The following is a 26890-nucleotide window of genomic DNA, read 5'->3' as shown; positions in this document are numbered from 1 at the left end:
ACCCACTACCCAATGCCAAGATATCATACTGTTACATTACTTTATTGGTATGGTGTAACACTTAAGATTTGTAAATCAAGCTTTATACATGTGTGCTATAAATCTGTAAGATTTATTTGTATGAATAGCAATATGCTCAGTACATAGTGGTAAAATGGATTGCAATTTACTTCTGTATTTTCTGCATTCTATGTTTGTATTATTACACTAATAAATATGTGCATTAATCATATGCATTTAAGTCCTGAATGTTGATCTTTTGAGGATTTGATGACCTAGATTGTCATTTCTCACAACAATAGGCACATACACAAGTCATTGTGCTTTGTCCAACAGAAACAGAAATTTCCCTGTCTCCCTCTCACTCTCTCTCCCTTTCTCTCTGTTTCCGCCTGTCATTTCCTTATCATTTTCCCCCTTTCAGTTTTCTGGCTGACTAATTGGAGTTGTTTAACTCTTGCGTAATATTTGGACAGCCCTTTAAATACTTTCTTCAGCACGCTGAGCTACAGTGAGTGAGTACAGACCAGCGGTGTGGAGGAAGGTTTTGAGAGACGTGCGATGAAGTCGGCACTGTTCTCATTTCTCCTCCTCAGCGTGTGTGTGAGGGAGTCTCTGGCCATCACCAGGGAGTTCTACATTGCAGCAGTGGAGTCTGGGTGGGATTACCTCCGCCAGGAAAGCCTGGACGCCCCTCTGCCACAAAGGTATGGAGGTTGTTGTTTTTCTCCTCCTTCTTGTTCAGATTTCTCTGAAACCTGATGACCTGATCTTTTTTTCCCAGGCCTTCTGTAGCAGTTTGGTGTAAGCAGATTCATCACTCATGCCTAAATCACAGACAAACTGCACATGCACAATTTGTTTTGGTGTGCATTTAGTGCGCTCTTCACCAGAGAGATTCATTCCAACACATTTACTCACCTTCCAACAGAGCACATACCATATAATACAGTGCAACTGTCTTCTAAGTTTACTATTAATTCAAGTTTCAAAGGTCCTTGTGGACTATACATTGTACTTGTAATTGATTGTAAAGTTAGTGAATTAGTTCCCAAGATTAATTTGCTCAGGGATGTTGAATGTCACCAATAGCACATTTGGCATCATTCATTTGTAAACATTTTCATATGGAGTGTCCACAGGGACAGCATGCAATGTTCGCACCAACTTAGTTGCTCTGTGTTCATCCATTTCCAGAAGGACAATCTCATCACCCAAGGATGACTCTCATTTCTACATGAAAGCTATTTACTGGGAATACACAGATGCCACATTCTCAACTCCAAAACCAAAATCACCATGGATGGGTCAGTAGAATGGTGGTACTTACTGTAACATTTAACTTTCAGTGTCCTCAGCATTAAAAAAGCACATCCATACAACTGACAGGCTCTGGTTGCTGTTTCTTGGTGCTTTCAATCTGGTCGACACTGTATCAGTAGTGTTGACTTTTCAAGGCCTTTTCCAGTGCAGCTTTTTTGTCTGCTTCATAGCATGATATTATGATGTTGAAAGGAGTAAAAAAACAAAAAGGATAATTTACTTACATCAAGCAGGTTTTGTTCAAGTATTTTGAAGAATGTGGGGTTGCATGAGGATTATACTGCCGAAGGAAACCTATGGGTTTTTTTTTTGTGTTGTAGGTATTCAAGGTCCAACAATAAGAGCAGAAGTCAATGACAGAGTTGTGGTTCATTTCAAAAATTTCGCCTCCCTCCCCTTCACCATCTGTCCCATTGGTATCTCCTACTGGAAGCAATCTGAAGGTAAGGCATTCATGACACATTTAATTAGATGTTCTAGGTTGGTATTTCAACACCATCAATCCTTAAAAATGAATCATTATTATATCTGAAAATAATACAAATTTTCACAAATAATAGTTACAATATTCATCATGAAAAAAATGCCTTAACTAAAACTTCCTCAGGCTGAGAAGCTGAGGTTCTCAACAGAACAGTGACAGTAAACTTGCAAACCCTGATTGCTGATTGCATGAGAGGCAATAACTCTTGTACAAGTCAAAAAGTGTATTGGTCATGGCTGTCATTCAGGCGCTGGCTACGAGGATGCCACATCCTCCCAGGAGAAAGAGGATGACGCGGTCGCTCCAGGAGGCTACTACCGCTATGTGTGGGACATCCAGCCAGCCAATGGGCCCACTGTGATGGACCCAGACTGCCTCACCTACTCGTACGCCTCCCAGGTAGACATTGTCAGGGATTTCAACTCTGGACTCATCGGGGCTCTCCTCATCTGCAAAGCAGGTTGGTCGCTCGGCAGCGTGGCCACTTCCTGTGTGGCACTTCCTCTAGAGCAGAGCAGCTCTGCTTCTCCCTCAGCAAGGGAGCCTCAGTGCTCTGACCTGATTTCACTCACCCAGGGTCCATGAAGAACCAGCCGCAAACACCAGAGTTCATCCTGTTCTTCGCTGTGTTTGATGAAACAAAGAGCTGGTACGGAGAAGAGGGCATGCTGCGGGACAAATTCCAAAAGGGCCGGGCGAAGAAGCAGTACCACACCGTCAATGGATTTGTCAACTCAACTTTACCAGGTCCACTTCCCTCTGTCTTGGTGTGACCTAAAGCTCAGGATGCATAAGCTGTCTTTTAAATGTGTTCCCGGTGTTATGCTGAGTATGAAATTGTAATAGCTCTGTTTCCACCATATATATTTAGGCCTGAAAATGTGCCAGAAGAAAACTGTGCTCTGGCACATGATTGGGATGGGTTCTTCCTCAGAGATCCATTCCATCCGCTTCCAGGACCACACGTTTCAGGTGCAGAACCACAGGAAGGTGTCCCTGGAGGTGACGCCCATGTCGTTGGTCACGGCAGAGATGAGGACTGTGGCTGCTGGAAAGTTCTTCATTTCCTGCCAGATCCACGCTCACCAGCAAGGTAAAGGCCATGTCGCTGTTCTCACCCGGTGCTCAAGGAGCATTGTGGTGTTGTAGGTCTAGAACACTAACTGGAAAAGAAGCTTTGTGGTACCAGCAATACATATCTCTGAGGTGAATGGAGCTAATATACAATTCAGAAGATATGAATTTCCATACAGGCAAAGCTCTAGGTTGCAATTCATGTGGGTACAGGTATACTTACATTTGGCTTGATGTTCAACAAAGGGGTTAATGCCATACTGTCATACTAGCCACTTGGCCACAAGCTGAGGTTGTTGACCCAAATTAAACATTTGGACATCATAAAAGGAAAAGGGGAAGAAGGGCTGGAGGAGGGATTCTGTGAACAGCTGATGTGGAAAGGAAATTATGACAAGGATGATTATAGTCATGGATGAGAATGTTTTGTATAGGTTTCGTTAATTGCACGGGGATTGCCTGAAAATTCTTCTCCTGCATTGAACTTTGATATCTGGTCTCTCCCAGCTGGAATGAATGCATTCTTCATTGTGGAGAACTGCCCTGAGCCAGCACCGCCACCAGACAAGAGGTACAACAAGGGCAATGACTACGACATGGACTACATGGATGACCTGGTTACCTCCATCAATGTGAAACCTGTGCCAGGGATGCGGTCCGTGAAGCTCGGCCCCAAGCTGTGGAAGCACTACATTGCCATTGAGGAAATTGCCTGGGACTATGCACCGGAGCTCAGCGAGAGGGACATGTAGGTGGGGGAGACAGAGGGAGAGGGGGAGGGCTTCAGAACCCCTCCTCGTGCTGCTGATGTCTGCTACTTTGTGGACCTTGCTCATGTGATCTGATGCTCATGCTTCCTGTGTTGTTGCGTTTTTCAGGGAACTGTCTTCAGAATACCTGCATCAGGGTCCGCAGCGCATTGGGAAGGTGTACAAGAAAGCAGTGTATGTGGAATACACAGACCGCAGTTTCACCCAGCGAACATCGGTGGGCAGAGGAATGATGGGGCCAGTGCTGCGTGGAGAAGTGGAAGATCAGTTTGAGGTAAAGAGAGCTGTGAAACAATGGAGGAAATAATGAGAAGGAATGTGAGGCCACTGAGCTAAGCTGGATATTATTATGTACCAAAATTGTAGCAAAAATGGAGCTAAACTTATACAGTCAGGCTGTGACCCACAGACTCATGGCATGTGATGTAGATGAAAATTATGATGATGATGATGGCACTGAAAAAATGTTTCAGGACAAAGTAAACCTCTTAAGTTTAAACACACTCTTCTAAATGGTTCCTAGATAGTGTTAATGAATCGGGCAAGCCGGCCTTTCAACATCTACCCGAATGGGCTCACCAGCATTCAGCCACTGGCGAGCAAAGCAGCACTCAAGGGTAAGTAACACATTCAATGAAAAATAAGCCACAAATTTACTGAAGGGGTATGTAAAACATTTACTAAACAGCTAGCAATACACTTACTGAAAAATAAGCAACAAACATTCTGAGAGGTATATAAAGCATTTACTGAGGAGAAAGCAACACATTTACTGAATGTTATGCAGCGCATAACTGAAGTAGCAGGTGTTGATCTGCAGCTGTGGTTGGTGTGATGCTATTTTAGAGTAAGTAGTTTAAGTAAAAGCCTGAAAGTACCACAGTCCATAACTCCCTTTGATGCTTATCCTGCTTTGGTCCTGTACCCACTGAAAGGGCGTGATCTGAGGAATGTTGCTGTGCAGCCGAACGAGACTTTTGCATACCTGTGGAAGATCACCCAGGAGGATGGCCCCACCAAAACGGACCCACGGTGTCTCACACGGATCTACCAGAGCACCATTGATCCAGTCCGAGACTTGGCTTCAGGTCTTGTGGGGCCCTTGGTTATATGCTACAGGAAGACACTGGATAAAAGGGGCAATGTGGTAGGGAACGTGTTTTTACCCAGATCAATCTATTTGCAAGTAGCACATGGAGGACTTGCTTTAATTTGGAACGCCCATTGGTTTTTGTCCATTTTCTCCCAATATGGAGTCCCAGTTGTGGCATATAAATGCCACCCATTGCTGCAACCCCCAGTGACAATCTGGGAGGGTGCAGACAAACATGTACTCTCCTCCTGCCAGTGAGAAATGTGATTTTGCATAGTGTGCAGACAGAATCATGCCTCCCATCAGAATCATGCTTTTATGGAGAAAAAATACATCATGATTTTAATTGGAGAAAAGTTTAAAGCCTTCAGGATTGACTGTAAGATGTTTCTTTTCTCTTTGCTAGTTTTGAGTGTGTGCGACAATTGTCAAATAGGAAATATATGCACTGAACCAACTAAAAACTCCACTGGAGTAGAGTTCCTCACGCACATGCATAGCAATGCTGCTTTTATAACTGATTTGACCGTATGTCATGATGAATGATATGTTTCTGTCATCAAATTCATGTTCCGTTCTTTCTTTCCTATCAGTTAATGTCAGATGAAGAGAAGCATTTGATGTTTGCTGTTTTTGATGAAAACAAAAGCTGGTACATCAATGAAAACATCCAGAAATACACTGAGAAACCATCCTCAGTGGACCCCAGTGACGCTGAGTTCTACAACTCCAATGTGATGTACAGTAAGCATACATCTTTTTTTTGCATGTTTTTAAAGACTTTATGCAATGTAATGCAACAGGACAACAATGTGGCACAATGGTAAGAAGCAGGGCTCATAGCTGAAAGGCTGCTAGTTTGATTCCCAAGTGGGGCAAGGTACTTAACCTGACACTCCTCAATAAATATCCATGTGTGTTAATGTATAACACATAAAGATTGTGAGCTGTGTAAATCGCTGTGGATAAGAGCGTCTGCTAAGAAAAAGGTAACATAATTTTCAATTAAGCACTCTGAGCCATACTGTCTCAACCTGAATATCATCAGACATATTAAACAAATTCCATTAATAAATCAGAATAAGAATCAGAATCAGACTTTATTGGCCAAGCATGCTTTTACACATACAAGGAATTTGACTCCAGTTCTAGTGTCTCTCGTAGTGCTTACATACTACGTCAATTTCACAACAACAAATGCCAAACAACAGTAGTGATACAACAAACAACAACAGTAGTACAGGACACAAACATGGAATAAGAGTGGAATGAATGAGGTATATAAAAATAAATATGAACAGTTAATGTACAATACGTTAACAACTAGTGCTGTAATAAGTTAAAGTGTACATGAGTGCAGGCTATGGATATGTACAACCATAGTTATACTCTGTATACTTGCACTGTGAACACGCAGTAACAGAGACACGGTTGTAACCTTGCTGGTTTAACAGTTCAAGAGTGTGATGGCATGTGGGAAGAAGATATTCCGGTGTCTGCTTGTTTTGGTGGGTAGAGATCTGAAGCTCCTGCCAGAGGGAAGGAGTTCAAATATGTGGTAGCCAGGATGCAAGGGGTCAGCAATGATTTTGCCTGTTTCCTGGCTCTGGTAGAGAAAAGATCTCGGAGTGTGGGCAGGTTAGCTGCAATGATCCTTTCTGCAGTCTTGATGGTGTGCTGTAGTAATTCAGTGCTATGCCATTATTACATTCTCATTCATTACAGTCAAAAATACTTTGATTTAAATCAATTGTTGCATTTAGCTACAATTTTGGTACATTTTTTTTTCATATACAATAATATCCAGCTGAAGGTTTTTTATTACTTTTATTTTACTATACTTATGATATATGAGGCATATTTTAAACTACTGCTGTCTATCAAACTCAAATGTCTTAAAGTCCATTGTACAACTTTAAGTTTTCTCTCTAATTCTACCTGCCCAGTGCCGGCCAGAAGCGCAGATGGGCTCCCCCTCTGAGCTGGGTTCTGCTCAAGGTTTCTTCCTGTTAATTGGGGAGTTTTTTCATGCCACTGTTGCTTTAGGCTTGCTCTCAGGGGGTCTCAGGCCTTGGAACAGTGTAAAGCTGCTTTGTGACAACTAAATGTAAATGAATCTGTCTGCCACAGAGTCTATCTATGGCAGTGCATTTTAGCACAGGGCCAGTCTAACCAGTTACATGTTGACCATGTTTGTGTCCTAGACATCAATGGGTACATGTACAACAACTACCGCTTTGAGGCCTACCAGAACGACGTCACTTTCTGGCACGTGATGAACGTGGGGACCCAGAGCAACTTCCTGTCCGTCTACTTCACGGGAAACACCTTCGAGCGCGACAATGTGTATGAAACGGTTCTTACCCTGTTTCCCATGAGTGGGGAGACAGTAAGCATGGAGATGGAGACACTCGGTACGGTCAGCCTCTCTACTGTCTTCCATTTTACCTCTGCCTTACCACTGCACTCTCAAGACATTCTCCTCAGTCAGATTGTGTACTACCTTCCACTGATCTGGCTGTCACAAAATACTCACAGGAAGAAGAAATAGTTTGGCTTTGATATTGCCTCACTTGAAGGTAAACATTTACTGTTGCAATGGGCATTGGGCTTCCCCTATACGTTATAAATGGGAAATCTGCTTTCCTCTTGTGTCAACGGCTCCTAAATGACACCTTGTGAGCTGAAACCACTGCAAACTTGCTTTGCATGTGATAGTACTCTCCACTATTTCCTCATGCGCACAGTAATACTCAGATACTTAAGAAACTACTTCTGAGCAGAAAATATATGCAGTAACTCTTAGATAGGTGTACACAACCATCAAGGTGTACCTGACAGGTATATGATGGCAAATGCAGTTAAAGATGTAGCATGTCCAAAAATATTTAAATCATTCTTTTTCCAGTGCTGATAATATTCCACAGGTTGTCCTTGCTCTGTGAAGATTTACCTGAGAACATCCTTTGCATGGTTATCAGATGAGCTGTATTCTGTAACTGCACTTTAATTGTTCCCCCAGGGGAGTGGGAGATCAGCGCCTTGGACTCGAGCCTTAAGAAGAGGGGCATGAGTGCCAGGTACACAGTGATGTATCGCCAGCAGAAGGTGCCCCTGGTGGACTCGGACGACTACATCAACTTCGAAGAACTCTTCGAGCCTAGAGGCTATGGTGGGCAGAACAGGACCGTGACTGTCAGGGTGTGCAAGCCACCGGCAGGGAACCGCACTCTGGGGGCAGCGGCGGTGGCAGGTAACGTCACCGAGCGTGACGGCCAGCCCACCTGTGTGCTGAAGAGGATCACCCTCAGCAGGGGGACAGGCGCACCCTCGCAGGGGGACATCCCCACCGACATCCTGCGAGAGCTGGAGAGGGCTGCGGGGGGAAGCTCAACAGAGAATAGCACAGGGCCAGCTCCAGGTGACACGCGCACTTCAAGGTCCACTGAGTCATTGAGGAAACCCCCGTGTGGAGCGGAATGCAAGGAAAGACACAAGAGGAGGTCCACGGCTCTTCCACCATCAGAGAAGCGGAAGCGGTCCCTCCATCCTGTACATCCTGAGGGAACTGAAGGATTAGACATGGGGGAGGATATATCACAGAAGAAGCAAGAGGGGAACCCTACAACCTTTGAAAAGAAAGGCCTCCGGACAGGTGTGCAACCTGCCAGCGACTTTGGGCAGCAGCAAAGAATTCTTTCCACATTGCTGACACCTGTCATGGGTGGAAGCTTTCTTGACAGGCTCCACAGAAGGAGAGTGCAGAGGAGGGACACGAGAGGAGAGGACAATGACGGGGAGGCAGAGAACCAGGTGCTGAAAGTGAGCTCTGATTCAGAGGGGGAGGATTTCAGCCATTTTGATAAGACGCAAAGTAGTCCAGATCAAACGGAGTACGGTTACAATGACCAGGAGAGACAGCCTCTAAACCTGCAGGTGCTGGATCCTCAGCTCAATGTGTCAGACCATGGCAATTTCACCAGAAGGGGCCTGACCCTGGAGTATGACGACTACAGCGATGAAGGAAACAGCACTCTCACGTCCCTTGACTTTGACAGTGATTTTAAGGGTCGATCCACAGATGGGAGATATCGCAATTACTACATTGCTGCAGAGGAGGTCATGTGGGACTATGGCATTAAAAAACCACAGCAGCTCATAAAACCCAGGTAAGGATTCAGCAAATAAAGTAGGCTTTGAGGCCTTAAGGCCAGAGTACAAAACTATCCATGCCATTCACTGACTGGGAACCAATGGCTGTGGTACAAATTGGCTTCCTTCTGCTGGTTATAAGGGGTAGGAAGGTTGAACAGGGTTTCTTGGTCTCTCTGCTCTCAGGCACTCAGCAATTCGTTGGGCACCTGTGAGTCACTCAGGTGATGTCAGTGGAGGAGCGTTTATCCTCAAATTGGTGCCCACTTCATTCTCATGACTCAGCGCAGTCAAGGTTTAATTAGTCAAATCAGTCAACTGGTATTGTATTGGTTTTAGTCAGATGAAATTTGGGACATTTCAGAAGAAGATGTCTTCAAGGGTCCCATTTTGCAAACAGGCACCTGAAGACACCCTCTGATAACAGTGGTGGTGCTTTTGTCCTCAGGGAGATGAGGCTGGGAATGAGGAAGTATTTCCCACAGTACAAGAAGGTGGTGTTCCGGGCTTACCTGAGCAAGGACTTCCAAGAAGCTGCCAAACGTGGAGAGCTTGAGGAGCACCTGGGAATCATGGGGCCTCTGATTCGGGCAGAGATCAACGACATCATCATCGTGAGTTTGTAGAGCCACCTCTCCACTGCACGCTGCTTAACTCAGATAACATCTGCAGATATTGTTTGGCTGAATATTAATGAAGGCAATGGGATAATTAAGGATTGTTGACTTGCAGGATCTGCAGTTTGTCTATTCAGCTAAAGGATCCTTCAAAATTTGATACCAGTGCTATTTGTTTCAAGGTTACCTTTAAGAATCTTGCCTCCCGACCATACTCCTTCCACCTGCATGGGATTTTTGATCGGACTCAAGGTGAGGCATTTGGGAAAGCACCTGAGGATGCTGTGAAACCCAACCAGGTTCGCGTATACAAGTGGAAGATCACAAAGAGACAAGGCCCCTCCCAGAAAGAGTCTGACTGCAAGGCCGGGGCATACTACTCAAACCTCGACACGGTAATCTCCTGTGCCCAGATCAGTCTGCCTCTCTAAAATCTACAAATGAACACAGTAATCACCTGTGCGTAGATCAGGTCTGTAGGTCTGTTTCTAAAATCTGTAAATGTAATTGTATTCCTCTGTACCCAGGTCAGACTGTGTTTTTGACATCAACAAAACTGTATGGAAACCCCCACAGATCAGATCAGTCAATCTTTCTGATTGACAGATCACTCTATCTCTCAAAGAATGTGCAAACATACACCGTAACCCCCTATGCTCAGTCCATCTCTCTGAAATTTACAAATGTACATGTCAATTCTGTGTACTCAGGTGTGTGAATGGCTTTTGTGTTACAGAATTACTTTACTGTGTAGGAAGTGTGTGGTCTAGCTCAGTCTAGTATCAAAATCTATTTTTTACTTTTTTGGAGTACCAGACAGAATTAAAAATAACCATCAATACCAGAACCAGGATCCAAACCAAACTATGAGACTCAGGAGTGTATGATCTGAAGCCTAACCTTTTGTCAAGCTCTCATCTAAACATGATAATTCAAGTAACGTGTGTGTGTGGGGGGCATGTGTGTCACAGGAGAGGGATATCAACTCTGGACTGATCGGCCCGCTGCTCGTGTGTAAGCCTGGCACGCTCCATCACTCCCTCAACACCCAGCCTGGGGTGCAGGATTTTGCCCTGCTGTTTACCGTGTTTGACGAGACCAAGAGCTGGTACCTGGAGGAGAACATGAAGATGTTCTGCACCCCACCCTGCCGCATCACTAAGAACGACTCCTGGTTTGATATCAACAACAAGTTTTCCGGTAAGGCCCCTGTGGTGTGCATGTCTATTTGACTGCTCGTGAGTCTTTGTATCTCAAATGGGCTCTTGAAAGCCTAATGGACCCTGTAAGGTGTTATAACTGATGTGCGAATTTGGTTTGTATATTGTTAACTGTGAGCAAGGTGGCATTTTTAAACGGTTACCGGTTTCACAGTAAACCAAAATAAAATTCAAAACCAAAGTAAAATTCCTGACGGTTAGTATTACCGTTTCAAATTTTAATCATTTAAATCTTTAATTTTATCATTAAAACTGCGGTTGATTACCGCGGTAATAAAAATCACGTTAAATACTGTGACAGGATGAAATGCTTACCGGTTTCACGGTGAACCGCAACGGTTAGTATTACCGTTTCAAATTTTAATTATCATTAAAACATTACCGCTTTGAAAAACAAGTTAAATAATGTTTTCTTGGTATTGGCTATGTTATTATTTTAATGTTTATGCAAGCAAAAAGTGCATAGTGCTGCTACTTTTATTTGTCGTTTTCAATATCAAACTTGGTGAAATGATTTCAGTTTGTATATCAGTACTTTTTGAACATTTTCAGCACATTTTAACAATACCGCGATAATACTGATAACCGCGATACTTTTGGTCACTGTAATTGTGATATTAAATTTTCATACCGATTCATCTCTAATATATTTCGTATTATAGTTATTGTTATTATAGTTATTATAGTCTTAATATTTAGTGAGACTTCCTGTCTCCCTTGTCTTATCAGCGATCAATGGCTATGTGGCGGAGACCCTGCCAGGGCTGCTGGTGCCACAGCACCATGTGATCCGCTGGCACCTGCTGAACATGGGCAGCCATGGGGAGTTCCATGCTGTCCACTTCCATGGCCTGCCCTTCACTGTACGCAGAGACCAGGAACACCGCATGGGTGTCTATAACCTGTATCCCGGTAAAACAGCATGCCGCCTTTAGTGTTACAGTACAGCTATCTGTCCTTGAGCATTACAGTGGAGCTATCAATCCTTTTGCATTACAGCGAAGCTGAAAGTCCTTTATGATTACAGCAGAGCTATCAGTCATTAGTAGAGCTAGAGCTATCAGTCCATTAGTATTACAGTGTACCTAATAAACCTTCAGAACTACAGTGGAGCTAAAATTCCTTTGTTATTAGTGTAGAGCTTTAGTTCTTTAACATTTCTGTGGGGCAAATAGCGTTTTAACATTACAGTGGGGCCTTCAGCCACAACAGTTGAGATACTGGCTGATGCCAACAGGCTCATTAGCTTCAACAATTTGCTGAGGCTTCGGTCATAGCTGCACACAGGTTAGGAAAAGTAGGCCACTGGAAGCAGCTCTACACTCACCCCAAAAACAGGGACCCAATTCAACCTCATGTGGATGAGAACTAATGCTGCTGCCTCCTGCCCCTATGCTTCATGGGCCGGGGGGTTGGGGGGTAGTCATTCATTACCAGACAATTAGGACACACTGACAGCCTGGAATGAGTACACAGAGGCATGAAGCAAACAGCCCTGTTGTCTGTTCAGTTTGTTGTTGGTGACCTCATGCTGAATCTTCCCCCATGCAGGTGTGTTTGCCACCATAGAGATGAGGCCGGCCATGGTGGGCACCTGGATGGTGGAATGCTCCATCGGAGAGCACCAGCTGTCTGGAATGAGGGCTAAGCTCCTGGTTTATGACCCAAGTATGTATCTGCTGACCAACCATGACACACAGCACTGAATCTCCTTGTTCAAATGCTGCGGTGCTAGTTCCTTTGCTAGGGAAGATTTCTCTGTGTATTTTCATTGGCAAATCTGTACTTTTGCTTCAATAATTTGTCATGGCTTTGGTTTTTACCTTTACTTCTTATCCAGGGCAACTTACAAAGCTTACATGTTTTTATATGTTATCTACTTATGCAGCTTGATATTTACTTAGGCAATTAGAGTTAAACATCCCCAAGGTACAACAACAAGACATTGAACTAGCAATTCTGGATTACATGTGTAGCGAAAGGCGAGAGCAGTTACCCCACCCGGCCTCGAACCTCGGGTCTACAGGGTACCAAACCAGCAGCTTGACTGGAACGCCAAAGAGCCAGGCTCATTGGAATGGCAGTCAGAGCGCATACTCAGCCGTAGTTACAGCGCTCTGTCACACTGCCCTCCCCTTCGGGAAGCGCGCCTATGCACTTCACGCACCGAGGCGTACCTCGCGCATTCCCCCACCGTACTTTCCCCATCCCAGGGTGCCCCACTCACTAGTGCTTCACCCATCTCTGGGGTCCCTCACACCAGGGTCAACCTAACCTGGGGGTCCCTCATACGGCTCACACACTGGGAACGCCTCCGATGGCCTCACGGCAAGCCATCCCACTTCTCGTGATTGGTACAACACTGCTGCCAAAAAGGCACCCTCCTTAGGGGTAAACTCCCCTCAAAGCCTTTCCCGTCCTTAATATGTGAGAGATCTCCTGTTTGTGGCAGCTGTGGAGGGAGACTCTACTGTTGTGACATAAAGGTCCAGAGAGCTGCACGGGGCAAACACTTGCTTGTCAATTCCAAGCATTTACCTGCATTGTCCTCTCCAAGATGTTTGTTTGCTCACTTTCTGTGCATTTCCCCCCTCTGTGCAAACACTGTGAACAGCTTCCCCTCTCATGCAGAAATCACCGGGCTTTCTCTGTGCAGCAGGTTTATTGCATAACTGACATGGCATGTTTTACAGGGAACTATGAGGTTTTTCTCAGAGAGCTGTTGCTGAGATTGGGTAAGAAGAGACAGAGGCAGAGAGGAGGAAGAAAAGAATAGTGGGAAAGAGATGAAAGGATAAAAAGCAGAAAAGAAAATTAAAGCCATAAATCATTTTTATCACATAGACTAGGTTCTGCATGTTCAGTGCAGGACGCCTGCAGTTTCAAAATGGGAGCAGAGAAATAAAATTCTTACTGTCGCAGTATTTTTCGCTCCTTCTCTAAGATTGCCAAAGAAAATGTAAAATGATGACATTTCTGTTGACGTTATGATTTTCTGTTTGTGTGTGAACTGTGAACTGCATATGTTCATGGCTTTAACTTCAGTAGTTTTTACTTAAGACAAGTGCTGCTACTTTTTCTTCATTACATTTTGTTTATATGAACAGTACTTAATCTTTAACAGTACTTTAACTTGATTAAAGTGTGCTGACAAAAACATCACATTTACTTGTGTATTCCTTCCTGCCAGCCATCTGTGTGACAGGATGAAGTGGATTGAGGGTGGTGCTGTTATACTCATAGGTATAGTTGGGGGCAGGTGCATAGGGGACCGGTAAGGAGCAAGCCTTAAAACCAGAAGGTTACTTAGCCAATTCCCAGCTGGGACTTGACCTTGACACCCCTGAGCAAAGCGCTTAATCTGAATTACTTACGTACATTCAATATCAACCTGGCTGATATGTGAAACTATGTATGGCACTGATATTGTGACCAAGGGGGTTGTAGGTTTGCACCACAGGTCTTGCTTTCTTAAAAATATTCTTGTCCAAAGCACCTTGACCTCAAATACCTGCACTGTGTGGAAATCTGAGAATGTGAAGCTGGACTCAGATGAGGTATTATACACACATACACAGAGAGGCCCTGTGGGATTTGTGTTTTAGAGTGTGCATTGATGGTTACACACTGTGTGTAATAGAAAAGCCTTCTCTTGCAGAGTGTGTTGAACCATTGGGAATGCGGACGGGAAGAATACTGGACTCCCAGATCACAGACTCGGGTCACTACGGTAAGCCCCACCTCATTCTAATGGATTTAAAGGATCTGTCCCCATGTTTCACTCTGTTAGCATTAGGATTAAGGTTAGGGTTACCCTAATTACTTGGTCATCATGCAGCCTTCAGGCCTCAGAGCTTTATCGTTGTCTTCAAAAGTGAGTGTGAAGAGAAGAAAATCATCCATAGTACATGATTATTCCTGTCCTTAAAATGCTGTTGCTGGGTGATTTGATATACACAAAATGCTAGGGTATAAAAACATTACATGACAAGGAGATCTAAGATCTTGTATTAGATCTAAGATCTTTTCTGTGATCTGAGATCCTGTCTGAAGGCCTTATATCATGTCTGTGATCTGATATCCTGCACATCCCATTTTTCCTTAGGGGACTGGGAATCCAGACTTGCCAGGCTGGAACTGTCTGGTTCAGTCAATGCCTGGAGCGGCATGGGTAAGAAGTCCTGGATTCAGGTACAGCTTTCTACACCTTCAATAATAAGAAATACCTCATTCAAGCAATATGAACTCTTTTGATATCCAATGTGTTGCATGATTCATATCCCTGTAACCAATTGTAATAGATGCTATACTAGCCATTGCATGTTGTCTGTGTGATAATATTAGCCCCAATTAACATGCTGGTGCAAAAACAGCCCCTGTGGTGGACAGTTTTACAGGTTGTATCCAAACTCACAGACACTTTTAAATACTCCAGAAAACATGATGGTCATATTTATTCACACCCCTGTAATTAGGATTTTGAAAATCCTCCTCTGGCGTAGCAACCAATTACATTTACATTTACATTTATTCATTTGGCAGACGCTTTTATCCAAAGCGACTTACATAGGTTACAGTTCTTTACAATGTTATCCATTTATACAGCTGGATATTTACCGAGGCAACTGTGGGTTAAGTACCTTGCCCAAGGGTACAGCAGCAGCGTCCCAGCGGGGATTGAACCGGCAACCTTTCGGTTACAAGTCCTGCTCCTTAACCACTATGCTACACTGCCGCCCAATTACAAGACCCTTTTTTTAGTTTTCTGACATTCTGGTACTTTGAGGGTTTTATAATGCTGTCAGATTTACTTTGGGTTATTCAAATCTAACAAATGTTAGATAAAACTGAGGTCAGGACATTGAGATGGTCATTTTATGCTTAGGTAACAATTTTTAGTAGATATAGATGAATGCTTTGGATTATTGTCATGCTGGAATGTCCATTTTCAGCCAAGCTTCAGCATCTTGGCAGAGGGAACTAAGTTTGTTGGCCAAATGTCCTGGTACGTGTGGGAGTGCATGCCTCTCTATCTTAACAAGCGCTCCAGGATTCATAGATGCAAAACGCACAGTGGCAAAAAAAGACCCCTTGCCATATTTCACAGTGGACATAGGTTTTTTTCTCAACATACGCTTCACCTTATACACCTAATATAACACTGTTGAGCAGTTGTTCACCTGCTTCATATCAGGTTTTTAATGGGTGTTCTCCTACTTTAAAAAATAGCAAACCACATCTCCCTGTCCATGATAGAGACAATGATGTTCGATGAGGTCATTACAGCTGAGGTAAGGGGACCAATGGGAAGAAATGTTGTGCCCACTCCTCTCATCCATGCGCCAGGTGGACCTGCTGAGGCCGACGCTGATCCATGGAATCCACACGCAGGGGGCGAGCCATGGACTGTCAGAGAGCTTTGTGATGCAGTACACCCTCTCCTACAGCTTGGACCAGGAGACTTGGAAAACATACAAGGGGAACAGCACCAACCGGGAGGAGGTGAGCATTTCAGGCAGCGGCAGAGACACTAAAGCACACATTAAACTGAGAGCAGTGAGCAAAGGTCCATCATTCTTAGCGCTGGTGCTTTAGTGGGATCCAGGGCTGAATTGGTTACCACATTGTCCTAGGTTGTCTGTGGCTCTTGCTGACCACCTGCTTGTGTTTCTCTGTTCAGATATTCAAAGGAAACCTGGATGGCTCAGAGATAAAGGAGAATTACTTTTCCCCTCCCATAGTGGGCCGCTACATCAGAGTGAATCCACTGACCTACCAGAAGCGGCCCACTCTTCGCCTGGAGCTCTTCGGCTGCGACTTAAACAGTGAGTACTGGGCGTTCGCCTGCTATGAGCTGGATTGCAGTGGGGAGGGGGAGACTGTGGGCTATTCTTCCACTCCCCAAGCTGCACTTACCTTTGATCTGTGACTGCCCACAAATTGTTCCAAAACTCTGCAAATCTTGGTAAGGCTGAACAGAGCAGCTGCAGCTTAAGATCACATCAGAGACTTGTGCGTATCGGGGAGGCCTTCCTGAGGGTCATCAGAGGGAGATCTGAATGGATCTGGATGGGCACCCATCGCTGATCAGGGCCATGCTCACAGCTTTGCGTGTCCTGGTCATTGTCAGGCTGCTCTTTGCCCATGGGGATGGAGAGGATGCTCATTCCCAACTACAGCATCAGCGCCTCCTCCTTTCTGCAGACCTGGTTCCTCACCTGGAGCCCCTATCTGGCACGGTTGAACTTAGATGGTGCTGCAAACGCGTGGAGACCCAAGGTATGACTGCACTGCCCCTCCTAAAGGATGTTCTGCACAGTGGTAGTCCTTAGAGGTCCATTGTCTTTCTGATCTTTCCTCCTCCTGCTCTTCTTTAATCCTTAATGTCATGTAACTGCATTGGTACAGAAATATGTCCATAGTCATCTCAAATGAATGCACTTCATTAAGCTCTGACACGCCATGTCATTGTGTCTTCATCCTTAATTAACATTTGATGGGGTTCCAGCAGGTTGTCTTTTTTAAGGGGCAAGAAGAGGGGCAATGTAAGGCAAAGTGGCTGAATTTTGTGACGCATGACTCGCTCTGTTCTCCTCCAAGACAAACAACCCACATGAGTGGCTGCAGGTGGACTTCCAGGAAGTAAAGAGAGTGACAGGGGTCATCACCCAGGGAGCCCGGTCCATGTTGACCCACATGATGGTGACCGAGTTCACGGTGTCCATCAGCAATGACGGCCGCACCTGGACTAGCGTGAAGGAGGGGAAGACGCAGAGAGAGAAGGTACACCTCACATGTCTCAAGCTCCTACCTGGTTACCATAGATACACGCAGAAAGAAGCGAAAGCTCATGCATCTCAGGTACCTGCCTGCTGACTGTGGATATACACAGAGAAAAGGTACAGCATCTTAAGCACCTACCTGGTCACCATGGATACTAACAGAAAGATGGTACAGTTCACACATCTTAAGCACCTATCTGGTCACCATGGGTACACACAGAAAGAAGGTATGGCTCACACATCTTAAGCAACTGTTGGGTCACCATGGATACTCACCGAAAGTAGGTATGGGTCACACATCTTAAGCTTCTACTTGATTATCATGGATACACACAGAGAGAAGGTACAGCTCACACACTTTAAGCACTTACTTGGTAGCCATGAATACACGAGAGCTATTTTATTCAATTTAAAAAGGTTTGCTTTGCCATTCACCAGACAACAACAGAAATTTTGAGAGACAAGACATTTCAATGGTAGGCCCATCATTCATTGTGTTACGCAATTTGTGGGTGGAGGGGGTGGCGGGAGGGGTTGTAGCAACGTCAAGAATAACAAATGCAATCTCACTCTGGGGTGACTGACGTCAACGTTATCGGTTTTCCATTTCGCTCAAGGTCTTCCAAGGAAATAATGAGCATGATGAGGAGATGCTGAACATGTTTGAGCCGCCCCTGTTTGCAAGATACATCCGGATCCAGCCCAAGGGCTGGTACAACGACATTGCCTTGCGCCTGGAGTTTCTGGGCTGCAACACACAGCAGAGGCTCTGAATCCAAGGCCCCACCAGCTTGACCTTGGAGCTGGCTGGGAGGGGCAGTGCTGATAGGCGCAGGGTGGCCTCCTCCCCATGGCAAACCAGAACCCCAAGGTTTAACGTGTGATGGGAAAGAGTATGATCAAATATGTTATGTTCATTATCCAGCACAACGACTCCTTCATCAAATGCACAAGTACAACAGAGCACTAACTTCAATGGGACTTAACCACATACATTTACAGATACTATTCTAGATACCAGTCTCAGTGTGTGACATGTATGTGTGTGTGTGTGTGTGTGTGTGTGTGTGTGTGTGTGTGTGTGTGTGTGAAAAGGGTGGAGTTTCATTTTGGTTTATGAACTGTTTACCATGTTAAATATTAATTAATATTTTAACCTTAGCATTAAATGTGCACTGTTCTCAACACTGTAGGTTTCTCACTATATAATTTATCTGAGTTTATCATGTGATTTACAGATGTAAAATTCTACTTCCTGTTCTTTTTTCTTGGACTTTTTTGTATTGTTTTATGGGTTTTTCATCACAGCAGAGTATTTAATTCAAACATGTTTGTATATGTGTGATAACAATTATTTTACCATTAAGAAAATAAGTAAAAAGTTATTTGTTGAACAGATTTATATGGATTTGTATTTAATACTCTGATACTGAACACTTTTTTCTTAACTGACATAATTCACATACCAGTGTAACAAAAGAATATTATTCCTACACAATGATGATATGTGATTACATTTCACATAATTCTTCAAGTATGTAGAAGTACAAGTATGTATGTTTAAATCAAATCTGAAAATATTTCACCAAACATAGTCCCCATCAAGATGCATGTTAGGCAAATGAGACGAGATATATTTTTGAAAATTATATGGCCCTTGCCCATATCACAGTTTGGTCACACAGGATTGTTGGCCTGCCCAGTGTGGTACAGTGGTAAGGAGCAAGGTGTGTAATAAAAAAGGTGGCTGGTTCAATTCCCCACTGGGGTACTGCTGCTGCACCCTTGGGCCTTAGTAAAGTAGCCTTAGTGAGTTGCCTTATTAAATATCCAGCTGAACAAGTCACTGAATGACAATAATCTAACATAATTACTGGATTAATGAATACTCTGTCCTCTGTACAAATATGGTCAATTGGAGTCTTATCATTTATATTTAATCTAATTTAACAAATCTCTTATCCAGTGTGTACAAAAAAAGGTTAGGCAGAGACGATACCAAAACATCAGTGTTGTATAGTAGCAGTCATTACATAACACACAGCATTCTGCCATAGTCAGTAAAAAAGAGTTTGAGGATAAATTGCTTTTACTTATCAAATGTGTTTGAATGTATAGTATGAATGTTCGAAGTTCAGGGTTTAGTTGAACCAAGATACAGGTTGAACAAATGAGTTTTTAATCTGTGGTCTAAGATGGACTTGGCTGTAGGGAAGAGGAGTGACAGAAATGACTGTGCCCCTGGAAAAATGATTTATGTTGTGAAAGGGGGCACAATGTATGAAGGCCTCTATGTAAAAATATCACCCTTTCGACCCATTAGCTCCGTATGTCCATTGTGGAATAGCTGAGAGGTGATAGAAAAAACAAACTGATGAGACCAAAGGTTTGGTGGTGCTGTGACGGTGTTTTATTCACCCAAACCCGTGACAGGTGAAAGTAACAAAAACAAACCTAAACTAACTTAATGGAAAAAAAGAAAAAAATGCTAGTGCAAACAACAAGAAGACAAAACAAAGAAAATACAAACAATAATTGCCTAAGGCAGGCAAAAAGAGAATACTTCAATTATATAGCTACTCTAGACACTACTGCACTCTTGGCCAGCTCTCTCCCTACTGAAAGAATGTTGCTTCTTATAAAGGAAGTCAGCCACTTTAGAATAAACAAGCAGCATCAAATAAAACAATTAATTGTACAAAGGCAATAAACCAAAGGCAAAAAAGGTCCATGGGACGGACACGCACTCTGTTACATTGTCCCTCCTACTGTGAGGGGTGGTAGTCGCAACTACCTCTCATGACCAAAAAACTAACTACATCGTCATTTTTGGTAACAGCACCAAAATCTATGCCTATATTTGTTAAAACGACTTTGTTATGAACACAAGGACTTTTTTCCTCATATCAATGGGATGCTCTCTCTCAACTAATGTTGATGAAAAGTGATTTTTTAATGACTGTTGGTGGCCTTACTCATAATCCTGGCTTGTCTCAGAGTGTACTTTCCTGACCTGCTGCAGGTTGGACTACAGGTTAGGCACTGACAAGAGAAATGATTATATCTTGTAAGAACTTGACACACTATAAGATTTACAGTGTTAAACCCATGTACAATTCCAGTGCTTCTGCCAAGATTCAAAATCAGAAAACTTAGGCAACCTTGCAGCAAAGGCCAATTATTGTCAAGGCCAAACCAATCAAAAACCTGACACTCATTCATCTCTAACTCACTCATCACTAATGTGGGAAAAGAGCACTGGGTCAAAACAGGTTCTAGTTTCACCAGTCGAAAGTTGATTTGCAGAAAACGGAGACTACTTGTCTGATGTGCAGACTTCCAGGCAGAGTCGGTGACTTCGCGGGGCACCCCAGTTCTCTCTCCGTCACCCTTCAGTAGAAGCAGGGTGGTCTGTGCATCATCCCCCTCTGACAAGTCAAGATTATCAGTGTTTTCTCTCCAGCTATCACCAACTGGCCGGTCATCTGCTGTCCCAACTTCAGGGAGTTCCCGCAAACTGGCCTTTTGTGTGGAGAGATTATAGTGTTTGGCAGGAGAAGTGTTATTCCACTTTCCTTTTCCTCCTCCCCTCATTCTTATAAACACTTCAGGGGGATGTTTTCACAGCTTATCCTCTTCTTGGTATTTTCTTCTGACAAGCCACTGAAAATGAGGTTTTTTTTCAATCATGTTGAGGCATTGTTCATTCAGGACCATATGTTTGGCATATGAATCAGTGAATTATAGCCTGGGTGTAAATGATGGAATAATTCGCCCTCTGTTGTCAGATTTTGCACATCGATTTTGAATGTGAGCCTTGGCAAAGAGAAGGAGAGCAGGCAAGAGAGACAGGGGGTTAAACTGCGTGCGTGCTGTTGCAGGCTGAATCTCCTCTGCTGAGGTGCGAAGGGCTGGCTTATCAGTTCCTGTGACAGGAAATTTCAGAACACTGTGTTTGGTTTAAATTTATTTTTATTTTTAAACCAAAATCATGGGATAAATGTTGGCAGGGCATTGTAAATATGAAGTATCACCTTTTGTTCTTATCAAAAAAAGCACCACAGGAAAGCTTTGCTGGTGTTTTATACACAAAATTTATGCTTCATATCACTAGCATCACATCACTGTACTCAATAGTCAATTCCATGGAATGCAAGAATATTTTCCCTGCCAAATCACACAGCAAGCAGAGTCATGTCATGTAGCGCATCATTTTGTGCTGTGAAAGCCTAAACAAATGATCAATATTTTTGTAATGAAAACAGACCCATGTTGTATCAATGCCCTGCCCCCTCAACCTCCTGCACTGACAATTCCACTGTGGCTTCCCCTGCCAGTCAGTGGGGAGGTGTGAGATTACCCTCCCTACACGTTCTGGTGCATTCTGTACTCTCACCGGTGCTTTCCAACACTGTCCTGCTGTGCCCTGTCCACCTCCCATCATCTGGTTTGGTGACGGACTTCCTGTTCAGGGATGGCCCCTTTTGGGGGCAGCAGTGCCTCCACCCTGTGCTGGTGGCGGCTGTTTGGTCTCATTTTAGCAAGGAACACATAGGATATTTTTCACCCACCTAGACATGCTGTATCCTCTATGCAGAACCAGTCAGGGGCACTGGGTGTAGATGTCCCAGCTCTTCATTGGCCACCCTGACACCTTTGTGCCCAAAGCAGCCTACACAGCTTGCAATTTTAACATTGCATCCATTTACACAGGCTGATATTTAATAACACTGTCTAAATGCCTTGCCCTTAGGAACGACAGCAGCTTCCCACCGAGGAACAGGCCCCACTTCACTGCACCATGCTGCTGCCCTGTGCTGTTGTAACAGGGTGAGAGTTCTATCACCAAACCAGACTTGGACGATGCATCTGCCGGAGATTCTAGTGGGGTCCCCTTAGTGCCTACCACTCAGGATGAGCATGTTGTCTCAGGAGCTCTGAACCCTGTTGTTAGGCTCTTGCATTTGCACAGAGTGGGGTAGGGGTTTGGGGGGGTATTAAGATAGGCTCAGCACTCTTCAGGGCTCCGAGGCCTTGACTACAAGGGCGTTGTACACTGGAAGGTGGGGCAGGTTCCACCGTTGGTATCATGCAACACAGTTGGAATTGCGTAACATGTAGGCTGTCCTCTGCTTCCTGTTTGAAGGGAATGTTTTTAGGTCCCTGTTTTAACGTGGCCTGTCAGAGCTGCCCTGTAGCTCTTATTGACAATTAGCAAAATGGGTTTTTGCTGGCACATGACAGGGTAATATTCTACTGAAGGATTGTTATTTTGATATACTATTCACAGACCCTCCAGATTAAAGGGTTAATACTAATATACCATCCTAGTAATCTCCCTCAGAATGGAAGCTGATTCACTGGGCCTGGCGTGTTGACCTTCTTAATAGAACTGATGATACCTTTTTATGTTTGGAGAGCAAGGAGATAATCTGGTAGCTAAGTCATGAACTTGCTTTGCTTTGAGAGTGCTGTGTAGCATTGCAGTTGCAGTTTCATTAGTGAGTCCTGTGGTTGATTCATATAATTTTAAAATACCTAATTGTAATCTTTTTCAAAGATGACTGAAGATGTGGTTAAAAGTAAGAAGATCTGACTTAGCTGTGTTTTGCAAAGTGTCCTAGCTTTACAGATATATGCCTACTGCTGTCATCATTTACAGTTCTTGTAATTACTGTAAATAATTATTTAATTTTGTATGATTTTTGTGAAAAGAGTGTGAAAATTTTGTGAAAATTTTGTGAAAATATGCAGTCATATAAATATTTTGACAAAAACAAAATTTTGAGTTATCTGAAAACTTTTTTATACAATGAGCATCCGCACCTTTTTAATCATTTCAGTGAACCACTGTGGATTGTTGAGATTTTTCCAGAATGCTCTTATAATTGACAAAAATAGTGCAATTTAACAACTGCAGAGAGGCATACCGGCAGACGTCCATAAAGTGAGCATTATGTCTTCCCTCTTCCTGAAACCTGACACAGTGAACAATGATTTTATTGCATTACTCACCACCAGCCTCACCATGGCGTTGGGGGTGCTCACCACATCTCACGAAACACCAGGTTTTCGCGAACAAGCGTCTCCAGCAATGTTCTTTTTGATTATTGCTTGTTTATGTACTCTGGATGCTGTTTTTAAATCTGATAGATTGGCTGCGTTGAAATAACCAACCAACAGTAAATCAATAGAATGACGATTTTCTTTGAGAAACTATGTCAGAATGTCGACATTTCTACTCATGACCAATAGATGGCACTAGAGCCATGCGTGAAACAGGCCCCCGATAGGATCGGATCGCTTAATTCCTTGGGTGTTCTTCCTTATCCTTTATGACGCATCAGAAGTCAGCCAGCCCACCACAAGCATGAACACAATCATTTAAATTGTGAATCTGATCCTGGATGTACTGATAAGGGCATGAAGCTCAAAAACCTCATTCAGAATGGTACCAAAGCAACATACAATAATACATGTACTCATAAATATAAAGTAAGTGTTTGGTTGTATTACATAACATGATGTAATAATGTAATGTAATAACAACTGACTTATTGCCCTAAGTGAACACAGAAAACAGATGATTGGTTGAAACAATGTTGAATCAATGTCAATCAGTGACATTCATTTGACGTTTAGAAGCTTACATGCTTGTGATGTTGCCTAATGATAGATGCTCAAGCGGACTGTGGTACCATTGCATAGCCTACCGCATGATGATGAATATCTATTATCACTTGATATTTTCATAGATTAGGACACATGTGAGCGCCTACCGCTGATGACTGCCAGGAACAATTGCAAGGGCATGTATATTATTAACCAGGCTACTATATGAAAATGGAACCATATGTGTTTGGTAGCCTACCTAGTTAGTTGTTTTGCAGCTTCCATTTTCCAGTTCAGTAAATGTTCCCACAACAACAGAAAAACGGGAATGTAGCATAGTATTTCACACAGTATTGCATCATATCTCTGTTTAAAGCTTTCTGAAAATGACAACACATAAACCTATGACCACTGCAATCACTACTGGCCTGCCAGCCATATTACAGTCCCGTAAGTTGTATTGCATGTTACTCACCCAAAATTTTCACAGCCTTGTAAGGTTACTGAAAGTCTCCAGTGATTGCATTACTTTGTCACAGCGGTAAAGTTCTGTCACACAAATGCAGGTAACTGATTAAATATTTGAAACGCTCAACACATGTTGATATCACAGACTTTTTGAAACTCATATTCTGATTGTCATTAGCGTGATCGTGTTCTTGCTGATGGAAAGCGGGGTTGTTACGTAGTGTGTGACAGCATACATCATCTTTTTTGTGCCATCTAGCGTTTATATTTAACCCCAAAATCTGTTCAACAAGATGCCAAATAAATAAATAAATAAATAAATAAATAAATGAGCGTGAAAGTTTGTGATGTTCAACCCCCAGTAGGCAACAAATAGAAGAATAAGTTAGTCAGGCATTTGGCTACCCATCTAGTGGCCAGCCTCATTTCATATTAACTGTTTTAAATACACTAGATACTCTTAGTAATTCTCAGCTTTTCCTTTCTTTTCCTCTATCTGAAATACAGGTCTCTGTGTGCATTTCAGTTTGCCTCAAGGACATTTCAAACCTGGCTTAGACTCTACATCCCCTCTAGGTCCTCCCAGTTTAAAGACCCATCCCTCAGCCTAGATGCTAAAAGCAAGTTCACTGATAACACTTCTAATTGTCCTTTTCTTCAGGATTGCAGCAATGAGTCAGGTGTGTAGATTCTTTTTGCACAACATCCAAAAGATCCACCCTTGCCTCTCTATGCAACTCCTAATTCAGGTCCTGGTCCTGTCATGCCTGGACTACTGTGTAACTCCCCTCTTGCTCGTCTTCCTGCCAAACCCCTGCAGCTCATTCAGAACTCAGCTGCACAACTTGCCTACAACCTCCCTAAATGTAGTCAAGCCACACACCTCAATTCTCTGAATTCCTGTTACTGCATGCATCAAGGTCAAAACCTTGGTAGTGGCATGCAGGACAATGAATGGGACAGCCCCATCATATATCCAATCAGTCTTCAAACCATATATACCAGCCAGATCACTACGTAACTGACTGTCGCCTCCCCCATGGCATTGTTCCTCTCACCTGTCTGTACTGGTCCACCAGTGGTGGAATGAGCTTTCTATGGGGGTCAGGACAGTAAAATCACTGGCCATCTTCTGAAGCAGATTGTCCTCTTCAGATTGCGTCTTGGTTCCCCTTAAATCCCCAATCTCCAGCACTTGCTACTTGCACTAGTATTACTTGCCACTTATTTACTTGTAGTATCTCTATGTGTGATGGATATTGGGATTTAATGACATTGAGATATGTGGCAGTATTTGTGTGACTTCCCATAGTTTTCTAGACAGTCTAGTTTCAGATTAGCAAAAGTTATTTTGTGGTAGTGCTTGAACGGTGTTGTGCGTGCACTTGCTAATCTGGGAGTGTTGTTAGCCGGGTCTGACATTGTTGCTCATATATAACTTGGACGGATACACATCTGTTCTCTTTTGCTGGAAGTCACTGAATGAGAGCATCTGCTAAATTAATTACATTACATTACATTCATTTAGCAGACACTCTTATCCAGACTGACTTCCAGCACAATGGAACATAAGTGTATCCATTCAATTTGTAATGTAATATAATATGGTAAATTGCTGAGAGATTTTATAACTCCACACTTTCATTGAGCCATTATGTTCTGCTTCAGAGAGAGCCTACAACTTGTGTTCTGTGGCTGGATGTACAAAAATGCATCACCTACCCATGGTGTAATTAAAGGCCAGGCCATTTTCATATCACATAAAATCAGTATTAATAATATAATGTTATAACACTAATGTTATTAATAACATTAGTGTGGGGATACAACAGCTTTCATTCAGTTGTATCATGTGATTCACTTTCTTTGCGCAATGTTCAAATTCTAAGGTACGGTATGCAGAGAGACAGCAGTGTGGCATAGTAGCAAGGAGCAGGGCTCATAATATAAAGGTTGCTGGTTTGATTCCCTGCCAGGGCACTGCTGTCCTACCTTTAGGCAAGGTACTTAACCTGCAACTGCCTGAATTGCCTTAGTAAAATATCCAGCTTTATGAATGGATGAAAACCTAACCTACTGTATGTAAGTTGGATAAATGGAAATAATGTAATGTACAGTTTGTTTTAAACAGCTATAAATAGCTGATAAATGACAACATGCAAATTTATCTCAACCTTTATATTATACGCATTATAAGTATATTATAGAATACACTGCATATATTCTCTATTACTGGTGCAGAAAATATCCATGGTGCAATGAAATAAACGCCCAAGATGTCCAAGGATAATTTAT

General features: G+C 43.2%; 1 protein-coding gene across 1 annotated transcript; it reads left to right on the top strand.

Annotated features, from left to right (window-relative positions):
- Positions 1–528: 528 nt before the first annotated feature.
- Positions 529–18493, top strand: f8 (coagulation factor VIII, procoagulant component). The gene is made up of 25 exons (XM_036549099.1): positions 529–707; positions 1198–1307; positions 1644–1766; positions 2055–2267; positions 2384–2554; positions 2679–2900; positions 3389–3629; positions 3760–3925; positions 4175–4268; positions 4587–4798; positions 5338–5488; positions 6949–7158; positions 7767–8913; positions 9345–9510; positions 9696–9908; positions 10485–10713; positions 11463–11645; positions 12285–12401; positions 14392–14463; positions 14839–14924; positions 16080–16235; positions 16414–16558; positions 16864–17012; positions 17334–17516; positions 18133–18493. The coding sequence occupies exons 1-25, from the start codon at positions 562–564 to the stop codon at positions 18286–18288; spliced, it is 5061 nt and encodes a 1686-aa protein (XP_036404992.1). The 5' UTR covers positions 529–561; the 3' UTR covers positions 18289–18493.
- Positions 18494–26890: the final 8397 nt, after the last annotated feature.

This window comes from Megalops cyprinoides, chromosome 16 (assembly GCF_013368585.1).
Source record: "Megalops cyprinoides isolate fMegCyp1 chromosome 16, fMegCyp1.pri, whole genome shotgun sequence".
In the NCBI taxonomy this organism is placed as follows: Eukaryota; Metazoa; Chordata; class Actinopteri; order Elopiformes; family Megalopidae; genus Megalops; species Megalops cyprinoides.
The sequence above is the reverse complement of the archived record's forward strand: the minus strand, read 5'-3'. Positions and strand labels throughout refer to the sequence as shown.

Bases quoted from the DNA above. Each gene is read 5' to 3' on its own strand.
- f8 (XM_036549099.1), top strand. From the start codon at position 562: ATGAAGTCGGCACTGTTCTCATTTCTCCTCCTCAGCGTGTGTGTGAGG. The intron at 4,269-4,586 runs GTAAGTAACACA...ACCCACTGAAAG, and splicing joins GAGCAAAGCAGCACTCAAGG to GGCGTGATCTGAGGAATGTT. The intron at 11,646-12,284 runs GTAAAACAGCAT...TCCCCCATGCAG, and splicing joins TGTCTATAACCTGTATCCCG to GTGTGTTTGCCACCATAGAG.